General features: G+C 38.3%; 1 protein-coding gene and 1 long non-coding RNA gene across 2 annotated transcripts; both read right to left on the bottom strand.

The window, feature by feature from the left end:
- Positions 1–111: 111 nt before the first annotated feature.
- LOC123332773 lies at positions 112–20,845 on the bottom strand. The gene is made up of 3 exons (XR_006549807.2): positions 18,671–20,845; positions 1,258–1,355; positions 112–171 (listed from the first exon to the last, which is right to left on the bottom strand). It is a non-coding gene; the product is annotated as an uncharacterized LOC123332773 (long non-coding RNA).
- On the bottom strand, positions 13,154–14,838 carry IFNE (interferon epsilon). The gene has a single exon (XM_006054569.4). It carries the CDS (start codon positions 14,233–14,235, stop codon positions 13,654–13,656), a length of 582 nt encoding a protein of 193 aa, XP_006054631.1. The 5' UTR covers positions 14,236–14,838; the 3' UTR covers positions 13,154–13,653.
- Positions 20,846–22,653: the final 1,808 nt, after the last annotated feature.

Below are 22,653 nucleotides of genomic sequence, written 5' to 3'. Positions count from 1 at the left end.
TCATCCCTTCCAAAAAACACCCAGGGCTGATCTCCTTTAGAATGGACTGGTTGGATCTCCTTGCAGTCAGAGGGACTCTCACGAGTCTTCTCCAACACCACAGTTCAAAAGCATCAATTCTTCAGCGCTCAGCTTTCTTCACAGTCCAACTCTCACATCCATACATGACCACTGGAAAAACCATGATTTCAATTTGAAACAGTAGAGGGCAGAATAACATTAGTCACAGAAGGCACTTGCTCATTGAGTCAATGTAAACAAATCAATTAACTGCAGGTATTCATGTCTTAGTGTATTTGGTTAGCTAACGTAACACAATGTTATACTCAGCCTTAGGGAATACAATTAACACATTTTTTACCAGTGGTTATCCATTCAAATGTGCTTCTTAGCAAAGAGACACCAGAGCACAAAGCTAAGTTATTAAAATCAGAATGGAAAAAGTTCCACTTCTTTCAGAAAATAATGATATTGGATGTCTGATACTGTCAGATTAGATAGTAAATAACCACACAGGACTGGTGTTAGGCTGCACCCCCATTTTAAACCTTACCTTTTCTTCTTCATTTTGCATTATTTACTTATTCTAGATTTCTGTAAACATACTTGATTTATTTCAATAGGATGGTACATGGAAGATTTTTGTACAGTTTTTTTCTAAGTTAGTTACCACAATCAATAAGGCAATCAGTAATATGGATTTTTGATCCAACTACTAGGAACAATTCAAAACAATCTATTCATCAGTATTTAATATGAAAAAAATAAACTTTCACCTAAAATATTTTGATGTGATATTATTAAAAAAGAAATTAGTAATATATTCATCATCTTTTAAAACCCCAAACTAGTGAGAAATAACAGAAACATGAGAATAATATCAATCAGGTTTCTTTATAAACAGGAGAAATGATAAAGTGGAATACAGGTATACCTCAGAGATTTGCAAGTTCAGTTTCAGACTACTGCAATAAAGCTAATATTGCAATACAGTGAGTCACACAAACTTTTTTATTTTCCAGTGCATCTAAGTTCTATTTACATTATACTGTAGTCTATTAAGTGTGCAACATTATAATAAAAAAATAATGCCATACCTGATTTAAAAAATACCTTATTGCTAAAAAATGCTAACCATCATCTGAGCCTTCAGTGAGTCATAATCTTTTGGTAATCGTAACATCAAAGATCACTGATTGTAGATCACCATAACTAATATCATAATAATTAAAAAATCTGAAATATCATGAGACTTACCAAAATGTGACATAGACACAAAGTTTGAAAAATGGTGCTGATATGCTTGTTCAATGCAGGGTTGTCACAGACGTTTCATTCATAAAAAATGCAATTATCTACAAAGCACAATAAAAGAAGATACGCCTGTATTCTTGCTAAAAATTAGGTAAAAAAAAAAAAAAAAACGATGCCTACCTTCCCTTCTAGTATTTAACACTGTGGTGGAATAATAACAAGTTAAAATTATATGAAGCAAATACAAGGATGCAAAATTATTACAACAAGTAGAAAATACAGTTTCCAAGGCAAAAGTAAGATTAACTTTGAGCTCTGTTAATGAACATTCCACCATAAATCTAGCCACTCTTCACTCCTCTATCACCATGGATTGGCTTTGCCCATTTCTGAACTTCTTATAAATGAAAATAATGTTAAAATACTTTATCTATGTCTAGTGCTTTTGCTCAATATTATGTCTGTTAAATCATCCATATTGTTTTGTGTATCAATAATTCATTGTTATTATTATGTACTATGTTGTTGGAATAGATCAAAATATATGTGTCAATTCTATTATTAATGTAGTTTAGCTTTGTTTCTTTGGCATGTGTTGGGACTACTATGCTGAAAACTTCTGTTAGCATACTTGGACTTTTCTTTTGGTGGATCTAAGCAATAATTTCTGTGGATATATGACACAGAAATTTCTGTGGATATATGACATATGTGGATATACGACCAGGGGTGGGTGGAGTGGCTTTGTCACAGGGTGTGTGTTTACATGTTTATCTTTATAGATAGTACCAAGCACTTTCCAAAAGTTTTAGTAGTTTATACTTCCATCATCAACAATTGTATGTCTTCTTACTTTTTTTAATTTAATTTAATTTAATATTTTTAGTTCTGGTGTGTGTGCTGTGGTATGACATTTTGGCTTTAATTTGCATCCCATGAGCAGTCATGATATTGATCACTTTTCTTCAAGTTTATTGATCATTTGGAGATTCTCTTTTGTGAAGTGTGGTTTCACAAAATATGAAGATTCTCATTTTCTTCTTGATACTGAAATACATATTTTAAAAATATGTAAGAAAGATACAGACATAAATAAGCTAGAAATGCAAGTAAGTTCATAATCTTTGGAGGCTTTTTTAACCTGGCTGGTCTGACAACATCATGATTGTCTTTGGCATTGGCATGGGATTGTTCTGATCCATCTAAAATGTGTCCTTAGTAGAGTTTCATTGTAGGTTCATACTCTGTTGGCTAATTCTGTACCAGAACTCCTTCTCTCAATTGTCTTTCTTCCCTAAATTGCATCCTAGAAGTTCTTATTTCATGTTAACTTTATCTAAGAGAAATCTTTCTGATTGAAATATATACATATACAGAAATTCCTGCTGTAACTTATTCAACAATTGCTGGGAATGTTAAAGGTAAGTTTAAAGCAAGATACTGAGTTTTAGGAGTCCTTTTTAGTGAAAATATTTGCACTAAAGAGAAAATAAGTTTATACCAAGAGGCGCAGATACATAGATATAAGATCTAGAATAGTGCTGGAGAAAACAATCAGGATGTACTTTATTCATCCATAAACTACTATGAAAAGCCATATAGCAAAGAAGACATTAGAATTCAGGAATCCGTTACTTACTCTTAAAGTTATATCAATGTTTTCATTCATTAAATGAGAAACATATATTAAAATTTTCTATTTATATATTATCAGAAAAATATGATTTTTATCCAAAATTCTGTCTGTCCCATCTTTGTCTTTTAGCAGAGTCTAGTGAAGTGGTTTGGTTCCTCCATACTGTCCCTGGTGATACAAAGGCAGGAGTCATCATCTTCCAGTACCAATTCTGGGAGACTGAGCTAAGACAAGCTTCCTTTTCTTCAGAAAAATGGAAATACTGGACACAATTTAAAAGAGTCAATTTTAAGCACATAGCTAAGAAGAAAAAATGGAATGGTACATAGGTTTCAAAAATTAAAAGGGAGTTTAAAGGTCTCATTTCTTACCCTCCATTCCCTCAAATCCTACTCCCTAGAAATAATGAGACATCAGTTTTCCCCAGTGTAATCCATTTAATATCATTCAACATGTTATGAACGAGCTTGAATACTCTTTTCCTAGAAGAATTTAATTGCTGTGTAGTATTCCACAGTATGAAGGGGTCAGTATTTACTTAACCAAATCCTCTATAATAGCACATTTGACTACAATTACCCTTTATATAAGTAGGGCTGCAAAAAATAAATTTGTATTCCCATGTGAGTAGGGAATATAAGTACCTAGAACTGCATTTGGTGAGTCCAGTGATTCAAAAATGTTGGTAATTTTTACCAAATTAATTACTGATATTTGAAAAATTTTATGTTTCTACTATGTATAGGTGTCAGCTCTTATCCCAACCATCAGCAAGCTATTTTGTTCTTTATCAGATTTTTCCCTATAGAATGCTACAACTGAATCCTTGATATGTCCAAACTCATCTCTTTGTCCTTCTAATTTCAATCTATGGTAGAAATCTACCTAGCTAGAGGCATTTTGGGGACATTTTTCTTCTTTATTTTAGCTCCTGAACGCTATCCCACCCATAAGAGTGTGTTCTCTCTCCCTTCCTCTTCTTCAGTTCAGTTGCTCAGTCGTGTCCGACTCTTTGTGACCCCAAGAACTGCAGCATGCCAGGCCTCCCTGTCAATCACCAACTCCCAGAGTTTACCCAAACTCATGTCCATTGAGTCTGTGATGCCATCCAACCATCTTATCCTCTGTCATCCCCTTCTCCTGCTGCACTCAATCTTTACCAGCATTAGGGTATTTTCAAATGAGTCAACTCTTTGCATCAGGTGGCCAAAGTATTGGAGTCTCAGCTTCAACATCAGTCCTTCCAATGAACACCCAGGACTGATCTCCTTTAGGATGGACTGCTTGGATCTCCTTGCAGTCTGAGGGACTCTCTAGAGTATTCTCCAACACCACAGTTTAAAAGCATCAATTCTTTGGTGCTCAGCTTTCTTCACAGTCCAACTCTCACATCCATACATGACTACTGGAAAAATGATAGCCTTGACTAGACAGACCTCTGTTGGCAAAGTAATGTCTCTGCTTTTAATATGCTGTCTAGGTTTATCATAACTTTCCTTCCAAGGAGTAAGCATCTTTTAATTACTTGGCTGCAATCACCATCTGCAGTGATTTTGGAGCCCAGAAAAATAAGTTCAGTTGCTGTTTCCACTGTTTCCCCATCTATTTGCCAGGAAGTGATGGGACTGGATGCCATGATCTTAGTTTTCTGAGTGTTGAGGTTTAAGCCAAATTTTTCAGTCTCCTCTTTCACTTTCATCAAGAGGCTCTTTAGTTCTTCTTCACTTTCTGCCATAAGGGTGTTGTCATCTGCATATCTGAGGTTATTGATATTTCTCCTGGCAATCTTGATTCCAGCTTGTGCTTCTTCCAGCCCAGCATTTCTCATGATGTACTCTGCGTATAAGTTAAATAAGCAGGGTGACAATATACAGCCTTGACGTACTCCTTTTCCTATTTGGAACCAGTCTGTTGTTCCATGTCCGGTTCTAAATGTTGCTTCCTGACCTGCATACAGGTTTCTCAAAAGGCAGGTCACGTGGTCTGGTATCCCATCTCCTTCAGAATTTTCCACAGTTTATTATGATCCACACAGTCAAAGGCTTTGGTATTCCCTTTCTTTGGGATTGGAATGAACACTGACCTTTTCCAGTCCTGTGGCCACTGCTGAGTTTTCCAAAATTGCTGACATATTGAGTGCAGCACTTTCACAGCATCATCTTTTAGGATTTGAAATAGCTCACCTGGAATTCCATCACCTCCGCTTTGTTCATAGTGATGCTTCCTAAGGCCCACTTGACTTCACATTCCAGGATGTCTGGTTCTAGGTGAGTGATCACACCATCGTGATTATCTGGGTCATGAAGATCGTTTTTGTATAGTTCTTCTGTGTATTCTTGCCACCTCTTCTTAATATTTTCTGCTTCTGTTAGGTCCATAACATTTTTGTCCTTATTGAGCCCATCTTTGCATGAAATGTTCCCTTGGTATCTCTAATTTTCTTGAAGAGATCTCTAGTCTTTCTACTAGACACAAATGGGTCCTTTAAGGTATTTTTCCTGTAACTACACAATTTGCTCTGGAACTATGCTTATTTCTTTCCAAGTTCCATCCATTCTTTTTCTCCTCCACCAGTTCCTCCCTCCCAAGCAATGAGAATAGATTAGAAGATGTTACTTTAAAATGTTGGCTATATGGAATAATACACTAGTAAGACTTCGGTTCTTAATGCTCTCAAATTAACTGTTTTGATCAGATTTATGATCACCTTGTTCATCTGACACGAAACCAAATGAATCTGTTATTGAGAACAAATAAATAAATTTCCCCAAGGATCTATGCCTTGTTTAGGCATAGTATCTAGAGTATTCTAGATACTGAAACTTATACTGAAACTTAACTTGGAATAAATTTTACTAAAACAACGTGCACTTAGCTCTCTTACACAGAAAAAGTTACATGATTTATGAGTCAAGGGAACCTGCCTTTTGCTTTACTCAAACCTTGCTCCACCCTTACCAAAAGTACATAATCTCCTCCTTCAGTGATAAGAACTTAGCTGAACAGGTTTCCATACTTCTAAGAAACTGGATTCCTCTTCCATTTAATGAAAATCCATGGGACTGTTTTTGCATTATGATCCTTTCCCTGCATACTTGTAATGTGACTATGGCTATTTGTCTCTAAATACTCATTACATGCTGGCTATTTCCTGTCTACCCATAATGTTTAAGTATACAATCCAAAGAGATGAGGAAAATTGCCATCAAGTCTTCACTAATAGTTGGCAGAAAAACTGATCCAGCAGCCCCCCATTTTGGACAATAACAAGCTAGCTTTTCAAAAGAACAATGGGAAAAAGTGTTATACAACAACTGTAAAACTGAGCCATTTACACCATTTGCATGTATTGTTTTCATAATTTTTCCAACATATTAAGCCTTCTATAAACTGAACAATAACTTCAAGCTGGTACCAGTGGTTTCTATATTACTTGGCAATTGAAAGCATGACTAACCATCACCAGACCGACAGGGCCAAAGGCCCACAAAGGGTGAATTCAGAAAAGGATTGTCTAAGAAGACCAGAGCAATCAGAAGAGAGGCTCCTACCTGGATTTCTGCCTTACATATCGTGCCATTACTTTACTGTGCCCTAAATATACAAGACAGAAAGCACCCTTTCAACAGAGAAAGATAGATACTTCACTTCTTACTCCAATAAGCAGTTTATCCAATATCCCATCTAGGAAAAGTAGAGAAATTGAAAAACAAAAATGAAAAACTTAACCCCTTAGCTGCTGCTGAGTCACTTCAGTTGTGTCCAACTCTGTGCAACCTTATAGACTATAGCTTGCCAGGCTCCTCTGTCCATGGGATTCTCCAGGCAAGAGTACTGGAGTGAGTTGCTATGTCCTCCTCCAGGGGACTTCCTGACTGGGGATCGAACCTGGGTCTCCTGCATTGCAGGCAGATTCTTTACCGCTGAGTCTTATCTCTAGACAGAATCCCCTTACATATAGAACTGCCCATGACAATATGGTATTGATATATTCCTTCTCTCTTTTAATACTATATTTTAAATTTCTTTATCCATTCAATATTTAGATTGACCCTGTTATGTGCTCAGGTAAAGAGATAAGATTTCATTTGCCTACTGTGAAGCGTTAATTGTTCACACTCCAGTTGGAAGAAAGAGAAGTAACTGATTACACTACCATGTAGTTTGGGACATGGTAAAAGTTGTGATCTGGAGAGGAACAGATAGATTCAGAGAAATCAGACTATAAGGGCTTTCAGTGAAGGAAAAAGTTTTAAGTGAGTCATGAATAGCAAGAATGAGACATTAACACATATTAGGAAAAGAATATGCACCCCAAATCAAGGAAACAGAATGTGAGTTTGGGTTTCCTATGGCCCTAAAGGGAAGTTCTATATGCTATGCCATTGGAGGTCAGGTGCTGAGAAACTTTCAGACACAATTTACCATGCAAGGAGTTTACTAGGGAGTACTCTGGGATCAACACTTCAGGGAAGAAAAACCAGGAGGATGGAGACAGGGAATGCTGAGTTGCCATGCAGTCACAAAGTGGCCTTGGCCAATTACAGTGAGGAGCTCTGAAGGTTAGATGACCCTTCAGAGGTGGACTGAGGGGTCTGAGCCTTTATACCTCCACATCAACCAGTCACTGAATACAGGCAGACCTCAGGAAGGGAGAGAAAACTTGGGCTAAATGCCAAAAGCAATTCCAGGAATGAACCCCAAATCTATTTACCAAACATCTACACACCTCAACAGAGATTATTGAACCACTTGCCATCTTTCACCTTGGAATCCTCTATCTTTTAGAAGTTTGGTTTCATTTGTGCCTGCAGCATATTCTTTGTCCAACTGTAGTGAGTGCTATAGTTGTCGTTTTTATTTCACTCAACCACAGGCATGAGAATCAGAAACTCTTACAGAAAGAAATTTGGTTTGGACCATTTTCCTTAAAAGGCAGTTATTGCTATAGGGTATAACTGGGGTACTGAAGTCTCTATATACAGCTTCTTTTAGAGAGAAAAAGACTATCTAATCTGCTGCTGTGAAAAGGTAATGACAAAAAAACCATCCTTACCAACTACCATCTACCAACTACCTTACCATCTATAGGATGCTCACTTCTCTCCAGGTACTGCAGGAAAACATGAGGTCAGGAATTTCAAGGAGAACATGCCTTTATCTGTTAAAAGTCTACAATGGCCATCAAGAAATAGGAATGTGGTTAATAATGTGCAGTCACAGGATCAACAGCATCAGCTTCATCTAGGAATTGTTAGAAATGCCAATACTCAGTCCCCACCAGACCTATTGAATCAGAAACAGTGGGGATGGAGCCAGGTGATCTGTGTTTTAACAAGTCCTTCACATGATTCTGATGTGCTGGAGGTGTTGTTTAATTTACTGCATGTGATGAGTATTCTAAGCCAAATCTCTACAAGGGGCCAACTTCTTTTTTTTTAATTTAATTATTTTAATTAACTAATTAACTTATCTTCTGTCCACACCACATGGCATTTTGGATCTTAGTATCCTTAGTTCTCCAATAAGGGACTGAACTCATACCTGCAGTGGAAGTGCAGAGTCCTAACCACTGGACAACCTGGGAATTTCCTATTGTTCTTTGTTTAAATCTCAAAAATAAAATAACTTTATTTGTCCTGGATCTAAAATGAATCCATATTTATGAGAGAACTATTTAATTAGAAAAGTGTTGGCGTGTTGTAATTCATGGGGTCACAAAAAGTCAGATGCGACTGAGAGACTGAACTGAACTGAAGAGAACATAAATTATATCACCCAGATGGCACTGCTATGAACATTTTAGTGTAATTTCTTTTCAGACATTTTTCACACATATTCGTAAAAAAATATGATGATACTGTACTTATTACTTTGTAACCTATTTTTATTTGACTTAGTAATCTATTTAGCTCAGGACATGTAGATGTAACAATGATAATTCAGATGACTCACTGAATGAATGAACTTACCTTTACTCTGAGCTCACTCATGTATTGCTAGAAGGGTATCTAGTTTTTTAAAGTATTTCTCTTTCTTAGTATCTCTAAACTTAGAACTTTGGATTTAAAGTTTTAAAATGGTACACATATTTCAGTTCAGTTCAGTCACTCAGTCATGTCCAACTCTTTGTGACCCCATGAACTGAAGCACACCAGGCCTCCCTGTCCATCACCAGCTCCCAGAGTTCACTCAAACTCACGTCCATCGAGTCGGTGATGCCATCCAGCCATCTCATCCTCTGTCATCCCCTTTTCCTTCTGCCCCCGATCCCTCCCAGCATCAGAGTCTTTTCCAATAAGTCAACTCTTCGCATGAGGTGGCCAAAGTACTGGAGTTTCAGCTTTAGCATCATTCCTTCCAAACAACACCCAGGACTGATCTCCTTCAGAATGGACTGGTTGGATCTCCTTGCAGTCCGAGGGACTCTCAAGAGTCTTCTCCAATACCACAGTTCAAAAGCACCAATTCTCCGGCACTCAGCTTTCTTCACAGTCCAACTCTCACATCCATACATGACCACTGGAAAAACCATAGCCTTGACTAGACGGACCTTTGTTGGCAAAGTAATGTCTGCTTTTGAATATGCTATCTAGGTTGGTCACAACTTTCCTTCCAAGGAGTAAGCGTCTTTTAATTTCATGGCTGCAATCACCATCTGCAATGATTTTGGAGCCCCCCAAAAATAAATTCTGACACTGTTTCCACTGTTTCCCCATCTATTTCCCATGAAGTGATGGGACTAGATGCCATGATCTTAGTTTTTTGAATGTTGAGCTTTAAGCCAACTTTTTCACTCTTCTCTTTCACTTTGATCAAGAGGCTTTTTAGTTCCTCTTCACTTTCTGCCATAAGGGTGGTGCCATCCGCATATCTGAGGTTATTGATATTTCTCCCGGCAATTTTGATTCCAGCTTGTGCTTCTTCCAGCCCAGCGTTTCTCCTGATTAGTTTGCATTAGGCAGCTAAGGCAGTCATACAAGCAGGATGTCAACTTAAGCTAAATGTCTGGGGAAACATTAGTATGTAAAGTATTGGTTTTGGCTTCTAAATATTATCTGCTGTAAGTTTCCACTTGGCAGCTTCCACATGGAGAAGCGTTCTGTTCACCTTAGTTCTGAGGAAAGAAATGTCTAGGGGTAAAGATACACTGTAATCAAGTAATTCAAGATTTTGAGAGTATGGGAACTTGAATAAGGAAATCCAAAAGCAAATTATTATCATTATTGTCATCTTTATATTTGCCAGTAATATTATACAATGCTGTTCAGGTCTGTAGTGTCTAGAATACAATGCACGCTTTTGAGTCAGGCAGACTTGAGAGGCAATCTTTACTCTGGCATTTGCTCACTCCGTGGCTTGCTACATTACTTTGAGTCAGTTACATACTTGACTTTTAAAGTCTTGTTCTCACCTGAGGAAAGACGATCATATCAGAAACTACCTTGCAAGATTAACTGGAGAATTGAATAACATGTTAAATAATGGGTTTGGTTTTGAAAAAGTTCCTGGTTTAAAGAAAACAACAAAAATTCTATAGACATGAGAAGCAAATAACCTGTAAGGACAGTTGAATTGATAAATACTTCTCCTTTCTCCACTTCCCTATCTCTGCATGAACTTGAAGGTACCTGGGCTGAAATGTGAAGCTGACAGACTTCGTCCTGACTGCCCAGCCTCTGCTTCCTCGCCCTCTGCCACTGCTGCAGCTGACCCTGCCTAGGTCTCAGGATCCTATTTGGTTCTTCCGCTTTCCTTTCAAGCCAAATCTGGAAGCACTGGCCAACAGTTAACACACGTTAATTAAACTGAAAAGGAATATGCTCCTCAGCAAGCTTTTACAGCCAGCGATGACTTTTAACTAGAATTATACAATGAACCTGAAGCAGAGCATGCCATAAAGTGATAGAATGAGCACCAAATTTCTGGGCCACAGCTATGCGTCTCACACTGATGACTGTGGAAAAGTCACCAAGCCTTAGTGACCTTCAGTTTTTCCAGCTTCACATTTGTTTCATGATGATTTTGGGGAGCTCCTGGGTGGAAGAGCTGGAACCCCTTCCTCCTCAGCATCTCCTCTCCTTTAGCATTGGTACCCTTCTTTCCAGCTCTCCTCCCACCCAGCCCTTGCTCCGGGCCAACCCAAGGGCAGGCTGGCTCATTCCTGTTTATTCTAGCCTTCACCTAACACTTCCTTTGGCCAACAGGACTCCTCCATGTATATTTCTGATAACTGTGACTTGTTAGATATATTTTATTATTTTAATTTGTACCTTTCAAATGACTAAAAATCAAAATATAAAAATATGTGGTAAAGCCTCTTCTACCCTGTCCTCCTCCCTTAGTCTCTCTCCCCAACCTACCCCACAAAATATAGGTTATCATCACTGTAATTTATTGCTTGTATATTTGTGATTTATTCATACATAAGGTCAAATATAAAAAATTTATATTACATTTTAATCTCAAATGCAGCATTTTATATACAGTCTGAATCTTGCCTATTTTTATGTTTGGTTTTTTTCCCCCCTAGTATGGTAACAGCACCTCATTCTTTCCTCCAGCTGAATAGTTTTCCTTTGTGTGAATATGCCTTAACTGTCTCTAACTGGAAGGATTTGGGTGTTTTCCTGTCTTTTGATATTATATATAATGTTGCAATGAATAACGCTGTATGTAAGTCACTTCACATGGATGCAAGTGTTTTTACAGGACACATTGCAGACCTGCACTTGATGAATAAAGGTATACATGCATCTGTGATTTTAACAGAGTTCACCAATTTGCCTCCACAGTGATTGTGCCAATTTCTGGTGCTCTGGAAAATTATAAGAGCATCCCTCCTCCGAAGTCTCCATGATAGTGTTTTAAAAATTGAATTCAGTCTCATCTATCTGATCGGTTGTAAATGGCATATTATTCACTTTTAATTTCTATTTTTTATTGTTATGTTTGAGGTTGAACCTCTCTTCATGCATTTATTTTTTCCTCTGCAAACTGCTTATTCATGTCCTTTGGCCTTACTTCTATTGTGTTGCCTGTAACAAATAATCAGTTTTTTTCAGAACTTGCAAGATAAATTACTCCTAATATTTCTCATTGTTGCTATCAATTTCTGGCAAATAAAGAAATCACTGGACAGCACTCAGAATGGGAGAAAATATTTACAAATGAAGCAAATGACAAGGTATTAATATCAAAAATATACGAACAGCTCATGCAGCTCAGTAGAAAAAAAAAAAATCAAAACATGAGTGGAGACATACAGATGGATAACAAAGACATACAGATGGCTAACAAACACATGAAAAGATGTTCAACATTCACTAAGTAGAGGAATCAAAACTATAGTGTGGTATCACCTCATACCAGTCAGACTAGCCATCATCAAAAAACCTACAAATAATGAATCCTAGACAGAGTATGGAGAAAAGAGAAACCTTTTACACTGTTGGTGGGGTGTAAGCTGACACAGAGACTATGGGGAACAGTATGGAAGTGCCTTCAAAAATTAAAAATAGAATTACCATATGGCTCAGCAATCCCACTCCCAGGCATATAACTGGAGAAAACTGTAATTCAAAAAAATACATGCACCCCAATGTTCACTGTAGCACTATTTACAATAGCAGGACATAGAAGCAACTTAACTGTCCATCAGCAGAGGAATGGATAAAGAGGATAATATTCCATTTTTTATATATATATATATATATATATATATATATATATAATTACATAATATTACTACTCAGCCAGAAAAAGGAATGAAATTGTGCCACTTGTGGAGACATAGATGGACCTAGAGACTGTCATACAGAGTGCAGTAAGTCAGAAAGACAAGACAAATATTATATAATTGTCACCTATATATGGAATCTAGAAAATGATACAGATGAACTTATTTGCACAACAGAAATAGAGACACAGTCATAGAGAATAAATATATGGATATCAATAGGGAAATGGAGGTGGATCAGATGGTAAAGAATGTGCCTACAATGCAGGAGACCTGGGTTCGATCCCTGGGTCAAGAAGATCCCCTGGAGAAGGGAATGGCTACCCACTCCAATATTCTTGCCTGGAGAATTCCATGGACAAAGGAGCCTGGTGGGCTACAGTCCATGGGGTTGCAAAGAGTCGGACACGACTGAGCGACTAACACTTTCACTTTCATGTATAAAACAGATAACTAATAAGAATCTACTATATAGCACAGGGAACTCTACTCAATGCTCTGTGGTGACCTAAATGGGAAGGAAATCTAAAAAAGAGGGAATATATGTATACATATGGTTCATTCACTTTGCTGTACAGCAGAAGCTAACACATTTTAAAGCAATTATACTCCAATACAAATTAATTAAAAAAAAGAAATCACTGGGATGAATATTCAATGATAAGCAAAGTATTACAGTGAAGATAAAGTTCATTATATCTACTTGGCCAGTATTTATGAAAATATACTAATTTGAAGAACAATTATGAAATATTAATGAATCACTTCAATTCATAAAAATTTCAGATGGACAGAAAATACAAAGTGACATTACAAAATAAAAACAACTGTAGTCAATGTGCATCATCTTTAAAGCAAAGATATATGTACACACACACACACACACACACACACATACACACACACACACAACCAAAGAACAGTACTACTTTAAAACAAAAAGAAATAATAGTGCCTGGAGAAATCCTACTACCCCTCTGTGCTATGCTTTTAAAGCCTGCAGTCGGCTCTTCCTTCACATGGTTCAAGTTTCCACGCCCTGTTCACTCAGCTTTCTTGTGAGTTGGAATACCAAGGACAGACACCGGTTGATTTCTACTTGGACAATGGTCCAGGCACAGCTGCTATAGTCCTGGTTTTCCAGGTAATCATGGATCCTTTGGAAATACATTTTAACCTGTAATCTAAGGTTCTCACTGCCCAAGGTGTCACTTTTCTGCTTTGCTTGTAGTCTCATGAGTGCTTCTAGGTATTCCAGCTGTTGATGAAGTTCAACAAGGAACTTTTCTGTGTGACTTTCCTCCCAACCATCCAGAGATACAATTGCCCTGAAGAGATTGAAGATCTGTTGAAGCATCTCATGAAGAATGGCCAGTACTTGTCCTTTCTGATACTGGTGAGGATTCACAGACTTCTGGGGAAGCAGGAAGTGTTTCCTGTGTGGTAGACACTGCTGAATTGACGAGGTCTGCAGTTTATTCAAAAGTTTTAAACTCTCTTGGTTCACTCTCCTTTGCTGGCAAAGAACCAGTTTCAGCTCTTGGGAGCAAACAGTGGAAGAAGCCAACAGAACCAACACAATTTCAAAGAAAGCCTTGTTAATCATGGTGAAGGTCAAATATTCCACTTATCTCTGTGCAGACTGGATAAAGCCCCGACTCTAGTGATTATTTGTTTTGTACATCTTAGACTATTCTGCAAAGTGTTCTCTTTTGTAGTTTTGTTTTCTAATGTTGTCATTTCTCCAAGTTTACATGTTAAACTTTCTGGTTCCCTTTTCACAAGGTTTACGGGACATTTCTTCCACTTTCCATTGTGTTGGCTTATTTGAGGAAGTAATCAAAAGAATTTGTTTTCTCTGCATGTGTTCCTTGAGACAATAACAGACCAGTCATGCAAAATGATCTTCTATTACTCTCATTATTTATTATACACAAAGTTTCACTCAACACAATATGCTTTCTAAATATTTAGTCAAGCTTATTAAAGTTCTTTTACTGAGAGTAAGTTTTTCTTTTTAAAGGAATGGTCTTTCATGGAGTTATGTTTATCAGAGGCTTAGCAGCACCTATATGGTGTATGTGCAGGTATGCTAAGTCACTTCAGTCATGTCCGACTTTTTGCGACCCTAGACTGGGGCCCACCATGTTCCTCTTGTCCATGGAAATCTCTAGGCAAGAATACTGGACTGGGTTGCCATGCCCTCCTCCAGGAGACCTCTGACCCAGGGATTGAACCCAGATCTCTTACATCTGCTGCATTGGCTGGTGGGTTCTTTACCACCACCACCACCTGGGAAGCCATAACACAGGCAAAAATTAAACAAGAAAAATTTAACTGAGTAAATTTAAAGGTCAAATTGGTTCTATGGCAATAGCAAATAGCAAAGGAAAGCTATATCAAAGGAAAGGTTTTTAAAGTAGAAAGGGGGCATAAAAATGAAAATCATTAACAAAAAAAGTACTGTTTCAGGCAAAGTTGCCTTCCTAAAGGGGATGGAGGTGCCTATATGCAGATTACTTCACTACTGCTAACCAGGTAATTCTAGGTTGACTGGTTAAAGGTTACATTCCTGGGGTGTTGAAATTGCAATTAAGTTAAATATTAAGTCTTGGTTTACTGGCATGGAGTTTAGCATAAGTAATTCCATTTTGGGTCTGTTGTCTCCTTTTTACACTACTAAATTTAAAACCTCAAGTAGAACTGTATCTTTGCATAAATGCTTGAGCAGATTAACCTTAAGATATGTATCAGCAATCTTAAATTGCTTTGTGTCTTAGCCAAGCAGTTCAATATCTAAGATTCTAGCCTATGGAAGTAATATAAAAAGGAAAATATTAGCAAAAGAAGATTGTTATAAAATTATTGCAATTGCAGAACATTAGAGACACCACATAGGTCCAACAATAGTGGAATGGTTAAATAAATGTTGGGAAATTCACATAATGAAATGCTATGTAAACATTATAAATAATAACATCATATGTGGGGAGAGTTCGGAAGCAGTTGGTTAGTCTATATTCCCTAGGGTACCAATAACTAAGGAAAATCAATGTGGCTAGTTTACATCAGTAATGCTTCTTGAATTACAAGTTCCATATTCTTTTGTTAACAACTACCTTTTAAATTAATTAATTTTTTGATTGTGCTGGCCTTTGTTGCTGCATGCAGCTTTCTCTAGGTGAGGTAAGTTGGGGCTACTCTTGGTTGTGGTGCATGGGGTTCTCATCGTGGTGGCTTCTCTTGTTACAGAGCACGGGCTCTAGGTGCACAGGCTTTACAAGCTGCAGCACCTGGGTCCAGTAGTCACAGCACGTGAGCTCAGTAGCTGTAGTGCACGGGTTTAGTTGCCCCATGGCATGTGGAATTTCCCCAGATCAGGAATTGAACCTGTGTCCCCTGCATTGGCAGACAAGCGGATTCTTATTCACTGTACCACCAGGAAGTCTCCAGTTCCATATTCTAAATTCTTCAAAATAAACCCCCAATCAACCGTTCCAATCTTCTCTCTCACTGTTGCTCCAAATGTGGTGTATGTGTGCACGCTCAGTTGCTTCAGCCGTGTCTGACTCTTTGTGACTCTATGGGTTGTAGCCTGCCAGGCTCCTCTGTCCGTGGGATTGTCCAGACTTGTGTGTGTGTGTTTAGTAATATTTTCTTTCTCTAAAACATCACTTGTTGCCTCCTTCATTCCCAGTATCTGTCTGTCCAAGGACTAAGGACTACTTCTCCTTTAGGGCCTAGACTGCTCCCAGGGAGCTATAATCTCTTCTCTGCATCCTCACAGAACTTTGCACCTTTTAAGACACTTTTCTTGGTCTGTCTTATAAATGGTTATTTATTTAATTGTCTTACAACTTTCTAACATTAAGACCTCTTATGAATGTGTAATAAACACTCCTATTTTTACTGTCTATACAACTATACTGCTACTGCTTCTAGGTCACTTCAGTCGTGTCCGACTCTGTGTGCCCCATAGATGGAAGCCCACCAGGCTCCCCTGTCCCTAGGATTCTCCAGGCAAGAACACTGGAGTGGGTTGCCACTTGCTTCTCCAATGCATGAAAATGAAAAGTGAAAGTGAAGTCACTTAGTCTGTCCAACTCTTAGCGACCCCATGGACTGCAGCCCACCAGGCTCCTCCATCCATGGGATTTTTCAGGCAAGAGTACTGGAGTGGGGTGCCATTGCCTTCTCTGCTATACAACTATAGTTGGAGCTTAATAAACCCATGTTGTCTTGGACTGACAATGTGCTCTACCACAAAGTAATACAAGATGTTACATCTCATATTTGACCTTTTTTTTTTTTTTTGCAGGTCATTGAGTGAGATCACAAGCGCTGGAAAAAGAATATAAACATGCGTGGCCTCATTATCCACCTGCTCAATTATATGTTGGTGTCATTTAGTCAGTCTGATCTTAATAAATTAAGTCAACATGGTCCATGGAGGAATCTTTTCCTGTTCAAAAGTTCAACTACATCAATCAAAAGGTTTCAAACATTTTGGGTGCTGTGGAATTTGAACTTTCAGATCCAGGTCCATGAGAGTCAAATTACAGAAATCTCTTATCTGAGCTAACAAGGTAAACAGGCTTTAAGCTGATGTCAAGGAGTGGGAGTTGGGAAGAAAAGAAAACTTCACACTGAACTGGACAGAGTAGAAACCATTCAAAGGTAGTTATGTCATGTTAAACTTTGTGCCCATGACTATAAACTTAACATCCAAGCCATGTATAGTTTGCACTGAATATTGTTCTGTAAATCATGTCCTCTTTGAAAAGTTTTTTAACTCTTTACAGGATCAAAAATTACCTAGTAATTCCATTACAGTTATTAGTTATTTGACATCTGTATCTTGTGTTTCTCTGCTTGCTGGTGTCATCAGGATGACAAATGTCTCAATACTTCATTCATGTTTTCACATCCAGGGCAACTAGTAACTTTATAAAGTGATTCAGTGGCCAAAGGGCTCTGTTCCTTCCCACTGGCTGCTACAGAAGCCAAGTGCTTAAGGAAATGGTAGAGAAAAAGAAGAAATCTGTCACATATTATCAGCTGAATTATGGAATTTGGATTTTGAAGTCACAAAGACCTGGAATGGAATATTCTCTCTACCACCTGCTGGTTGTGTGACTTTGTGAAAATTACTTAATCTCTATCTGTCTCAGCTTTTTAATCTCTAATTTATAAAACAGTTTTAAGGATTAGCAGATAAAATATTATAAATAAAAATATAGTATGGTGCCTAAGGGTTCCCCTGGTGGCTTAGTGGTAAAGAATCCACCTGCCAATGCAGGATTCGTGGGTTTGATCCCTGGGTTGGGAAAAGCCCCTGGAGAAGGAAATGGCAACCCACTCCAGTATTCTTGCCTGGGAAATTCCATGGACAGAGGAGACTGGCAGGCTACAGTTCACAGGGTCGCAAAAGAGTCAGACACAGCTTAGCGATCAAACAGTAGCAACAACATGGTGCCTAAATTGTGATAAATAACTAATACATATTTGTTGACTTCCACTTAACAAATACTAAATCAGCTACATTCTTCCTAGGGATCCATAGCTATGGTAAAATATTTTTATAGACAGAACAGAAGAATTAAAAATGAAACATTTTTATCTTCTTGTGGCTCTTTTGAGCTGAGTTGCTCTGGGCTTCTGAAAGGGTCTGATCTCACTCTATCTCCTCCCTTACACCCTTTGTACTATTGTTCAAGAGAAATAAAGTTTGCAGCATCTAGTAGTCTAATAACTGTGGTCAACAACACATTATTGCTTTGACCAATTGAATTGTTCCCATAATGCATAAGCTTACTAATCACTCTAACTTATATTGAGATACTAACTGGTTAGTGTTAAATATTTCCCTCTGTTTTGCTTTGATTACTCTAATGGACATTTATTGCTTTCTGCATATTCACTGCCATCACCCCTCTCTTTTCTGGGGACTATGGGTAAACACATTCTGACTTCTCTGCCTACTCTTGGTTCTTGTGACCAGACTCAACATGATACATGCAGCCCTAATCCAAACTACTTACTGGCTCACTTTGCTCTGGTTTCAGTGATGATTTCAGGAAAGGTCATTTGTCCCAGTGATTCCTCAGCAGTCCCCAAACTTTTTGGAACCAGGGACTGATTTCCTGGAAGACAATTTTTCCACAGACCAGGTATAGAGGGGATAGTTTAAGGATGATTCAAGTGCATTACATTTATTATGCGCTTTTTTTTTTAATTTTTGGAAATAGTTTATTGTGAAGCAATAAGGAAGGAAATTATTAACATATGTAATATCAGAATATGAACACATATGAAGAGAATCCTGTGATAAAGCAAAAAGAAATGCTCCCCCCACTCTCATTTTCACATGTAGTTATGGGATTCACAAGCCACTCAGTCATTATTATGCTTAATACTGTGAGGATCAAATAGCTTTTTCAGAGACTTTGTACTATTTGAATGTAACAGTTAATGGATTCTTAAGTGGTTTTAGTAAGGCCATTCTCACCACAAGAATGGAAAATTGTGCTCTTTATTTCTAATCTAATGCCACTGCTCCTCTGAAAGCAGGTACCGGTCCTTAGCCTGCAGGCTGGGGACCCCTGCTCTACCCCTATTTTCTGAGCATAAACTTGCAAATTAAATTAACCATATTACTTTATCTATTGTAGAATGCGGGAGTTGGAAATGACCTTAAATAGCATGTAATCTCTGCTTCCCTTTCTCTTCCTAAAAAAAACTCGTTCTGAAGCCAAAAAATGGGTAGAAAAAAGGAAGCATTGCCCTGGAAGGGGGCAGGGACCCCTGGTGGTCCAGATCCCATGGTGGGATGGCAGAGTTCAAAGAGGGCGGGGCATGACTCCAAACAGAGAGATTACCTGGTATGAGATGTTGGAGCCTGAGAAGACTGAGTATCTGCAGGGAGTGGGGAGGGCAGCTGCTTTGAAAAGTCACAGGCTGAGTTGGGTGAGAAAAGCAGTTTCCAATGGAAAAAGTTTCAAAGTACTGTACTACAAAATTTTATTCTTTATTTGTAAAAGTTGTATAGATTTAAGGTATACAATGTGAAGTTTTAATACACATGTACATTATGAAATGATTATGACACTCAAGCTAATGGATGTGTCCATTACCTCACATAATTACATAAAAACTTACTAGTTTTAAAAAGTGAAAGAGTAACTTTACAGTGGAAAAGCACAGTAGCCGCAACCTCATTCACAGGATCAAAGTGAACCCCAAATGGGACAAAGTGAAATCACAGATGACCAGAAAAGATGCAACTCAAACAACACAACATCCCCTTTGCGCTCTTACTGCCAAGTGTAAATAACTTTAATCATGAAGCACCATTACTTAAACTCAAACTGAGGAACACTGCACAAAACAAAACAAGTCAAAAAGATCAAAGAACTGCTACAGAATGAAAGTAACGAAAGGAAACTGGATCAAACTGGGGTCTCCTGCATTGCAGGCAGATTCTTTACCAACTGAGCTATCAGGGAAGCCCCAGCTGAAATAACCCACATTTGAAATGTGGTAACTGAGGCATCATAGGGGAAAGTATCCTTTCCAGTTTTCAATTCTGCATGTAAGGAGCAAGGAAGTAGTGACTCTGTCTCAACAGTAAGTAAAAAGCTGAACAGACCAATAAATCAATAACTCTTTTAGAAGCCATACAAGGGAAGACACAGGGAAAATTGCTATCCCTCAAATTATGGAGAAAGACAGGAGAATACAGGGAGTAAGAGTTCCCCAGAGCAGAGACTCACAGGAAGAAACCACTGTGGGAACCAGCACAGGGTAGGAAAACCTGAACTGTTATTGATGAGTTGCTGAATGCTCAGTGAGATGAAAGGATATCCCAACTGAATACACAGCGTGATTCTGAACAGTCTTTATTTGCAATTAACAATATTATTGTACAACTGGACAAATCTAAATATGAAGGCTGAGTATTACATGGTACTAATGTAACAATGCTGATTTCTCAGTTTTGATGATGGTATTGTGGCTATATGGGAGAAACATTCTTGATGTAGGATATACACATTAAAGTATTTGAAAGTATTAGAGCATCAGATTGGCAGCTTCCGTTCAGTTGCTCAGTTGTGTCTGACTCTTTGTGATCCCATGGGCTATACAGGCCATGGAATTCTCCAAGCCAGAATACTGGAATGGGTAGCCTTTCCCTTCTCCAGAGGACCTTTCCAAACCAGGTCTCCTGCATTGCAGGTGGATTCTTTATCAGCTAAGCCACAAGGAAAGCCCAAAAATACTGGAGTGGGTAGCCTATCCCTTCTCCAGCATATCTTCCCAACCCAGGAATCGAACTGGGGTCTCCTCCATTGCAGGCAGATTCTTTACCAACTGGGCTATCAGGGAAGCCCCAGCTTAAATATCCCATTTTTGAAATGTGGTAACTGAGGCGTTATAGGGGAAAGTATCCTTCTTTTTACATACTATCATCACCTTTACTGTTCTTCAGCTTTTCGTAGTTTAATTTAGGCCAAGAATGGCAAAAATGCAGGGTAAAAAAAGGCTACACTCCCCACTATGAATATATCAATATAGCATGATGTTTTAGCCCATGAACTCTAAAATGTGGCATATTAGATTTAATCCCAACTTTATCTAATTTGTCTGCTGGTTGGTCTTGGGCAAGCTATTAGCATTTCTGTGTCTCAGTTACATTAATGTAAAGACAACTGTCATAATGGCATCCCAAATAGATGGGGAAACAGTGGAAACAGCGTCAGACTTTATTTTTGGGGGCTCCAAAATCACTGCAGATGGTGACTGCAGCCATGAAATTAAAAGACACTTACTACTTGGAAAGAAAGTTATGACCAACCTAGATAGTATATTCAAAAGCAGAGACATTACTTTGCCAACAAAGGTTCGTCTAGTCAAGGCTATGGTTTTTCCTGTGGTCACATATGGATGTGAGAGTTGGACTGTGAAGAAGGCTGAGTGCTGAAGAATTGATGCTTTTGAACTGTGGTGTTGGAGAAGACTCTTGAGAGTCCCTTGGACTGCAAGGAGATCCAACCAGTCCATTCTGAAGGAGATCAGCCCTGGGTGTTCTTTGGAAGGAATGATGCTAAAGCTGAAACTCCAGTACTTTGGCCACCTCATGAGAAGAGTGGACTCATTGGAAAAGACTCTGATGCTGGGAGGGATTGGGGGCAAGAGGAGAAGGGGACGACAGAGGATGAGATGGGTGGATGGCATCACGGACTTGCTGGATGTGAGTCTGGGTGAACTCCGGGAGTTGGTGATGGACAGGGGGGAGGCCTGGTGTGCTGCGATTCATGGGTTTGCAAAGAGTTGGACACAACTGAGTGACTGATCTGATCTGATCTGATCTGATGGAGCTTTTGTAAGATCTAATTGATATAATCCAATTAATGTGCTTGTCTCAATGTATGGCACATGGTCTGTGCTCAATTAATAATATTAATATGGTATTTGTATTAGACATGATTAATAGATTATAGCACTCTTTTCCACTGATCCCTAGGTAACTGCTTTCAACATAGCTCTCCAAGCAAACCCCTATTAATCACAGCTGCAAATAAGATGCTGTCTATCTTCCATGGATGGTTTTTCAGTAAATGTAGATTACATAACATGTACTGTTCCTCACAATACTAATTTATTTAACACATTTTTATTGATTGCTTATCTTCCTATTACTGCTTTAGACCTATTATTCAGTGAGGCAGGGATAAACATCATCAGAATGTGGTTTAATTGGATTAGGATGGCTGAGGAGAGAGAAACAATAATCAAATTATATAGTATAATATAAAATAAGAGTTTAGATCAGAATAAGATCAGTTGGGAGCATCTTTTGTTCCCATCTACTGACCTCTTGGTTATAGAACTTCCGTACATAGAACGAGCAGAGGAAGCAGCCCCTCCAGAGAACCAGTATTTAAGAAGTGAGTAAAAGAGGACACCATGAGGGAACTAGAGTGACTACCACACTGGTAGAAGGAAAAGCCATTGTTCAGGAAAG

The sequence above is a fragment of the Bubalus bubalis genome, chromosome 3 (assembly GCF_019923935.1).
Source record: "Bubalus bubalis isolate 160015118507 breed Murrah chromosome 3, NDDB_SH_1, whole genome shotgun sequence".
In the NCBI taxonomy this organism is placed as follows: Eukaryota; Metazoa; Chordata; class Mammalia; order Artiodactyla; family Bovidae; genus Bubalus; species Bubalus bubalis.
The sequence above is the reverse complement of the archived record's forward strand: the minus strand, read 5'-3'. Positions and strand labels throughout refer to the sequence as shown.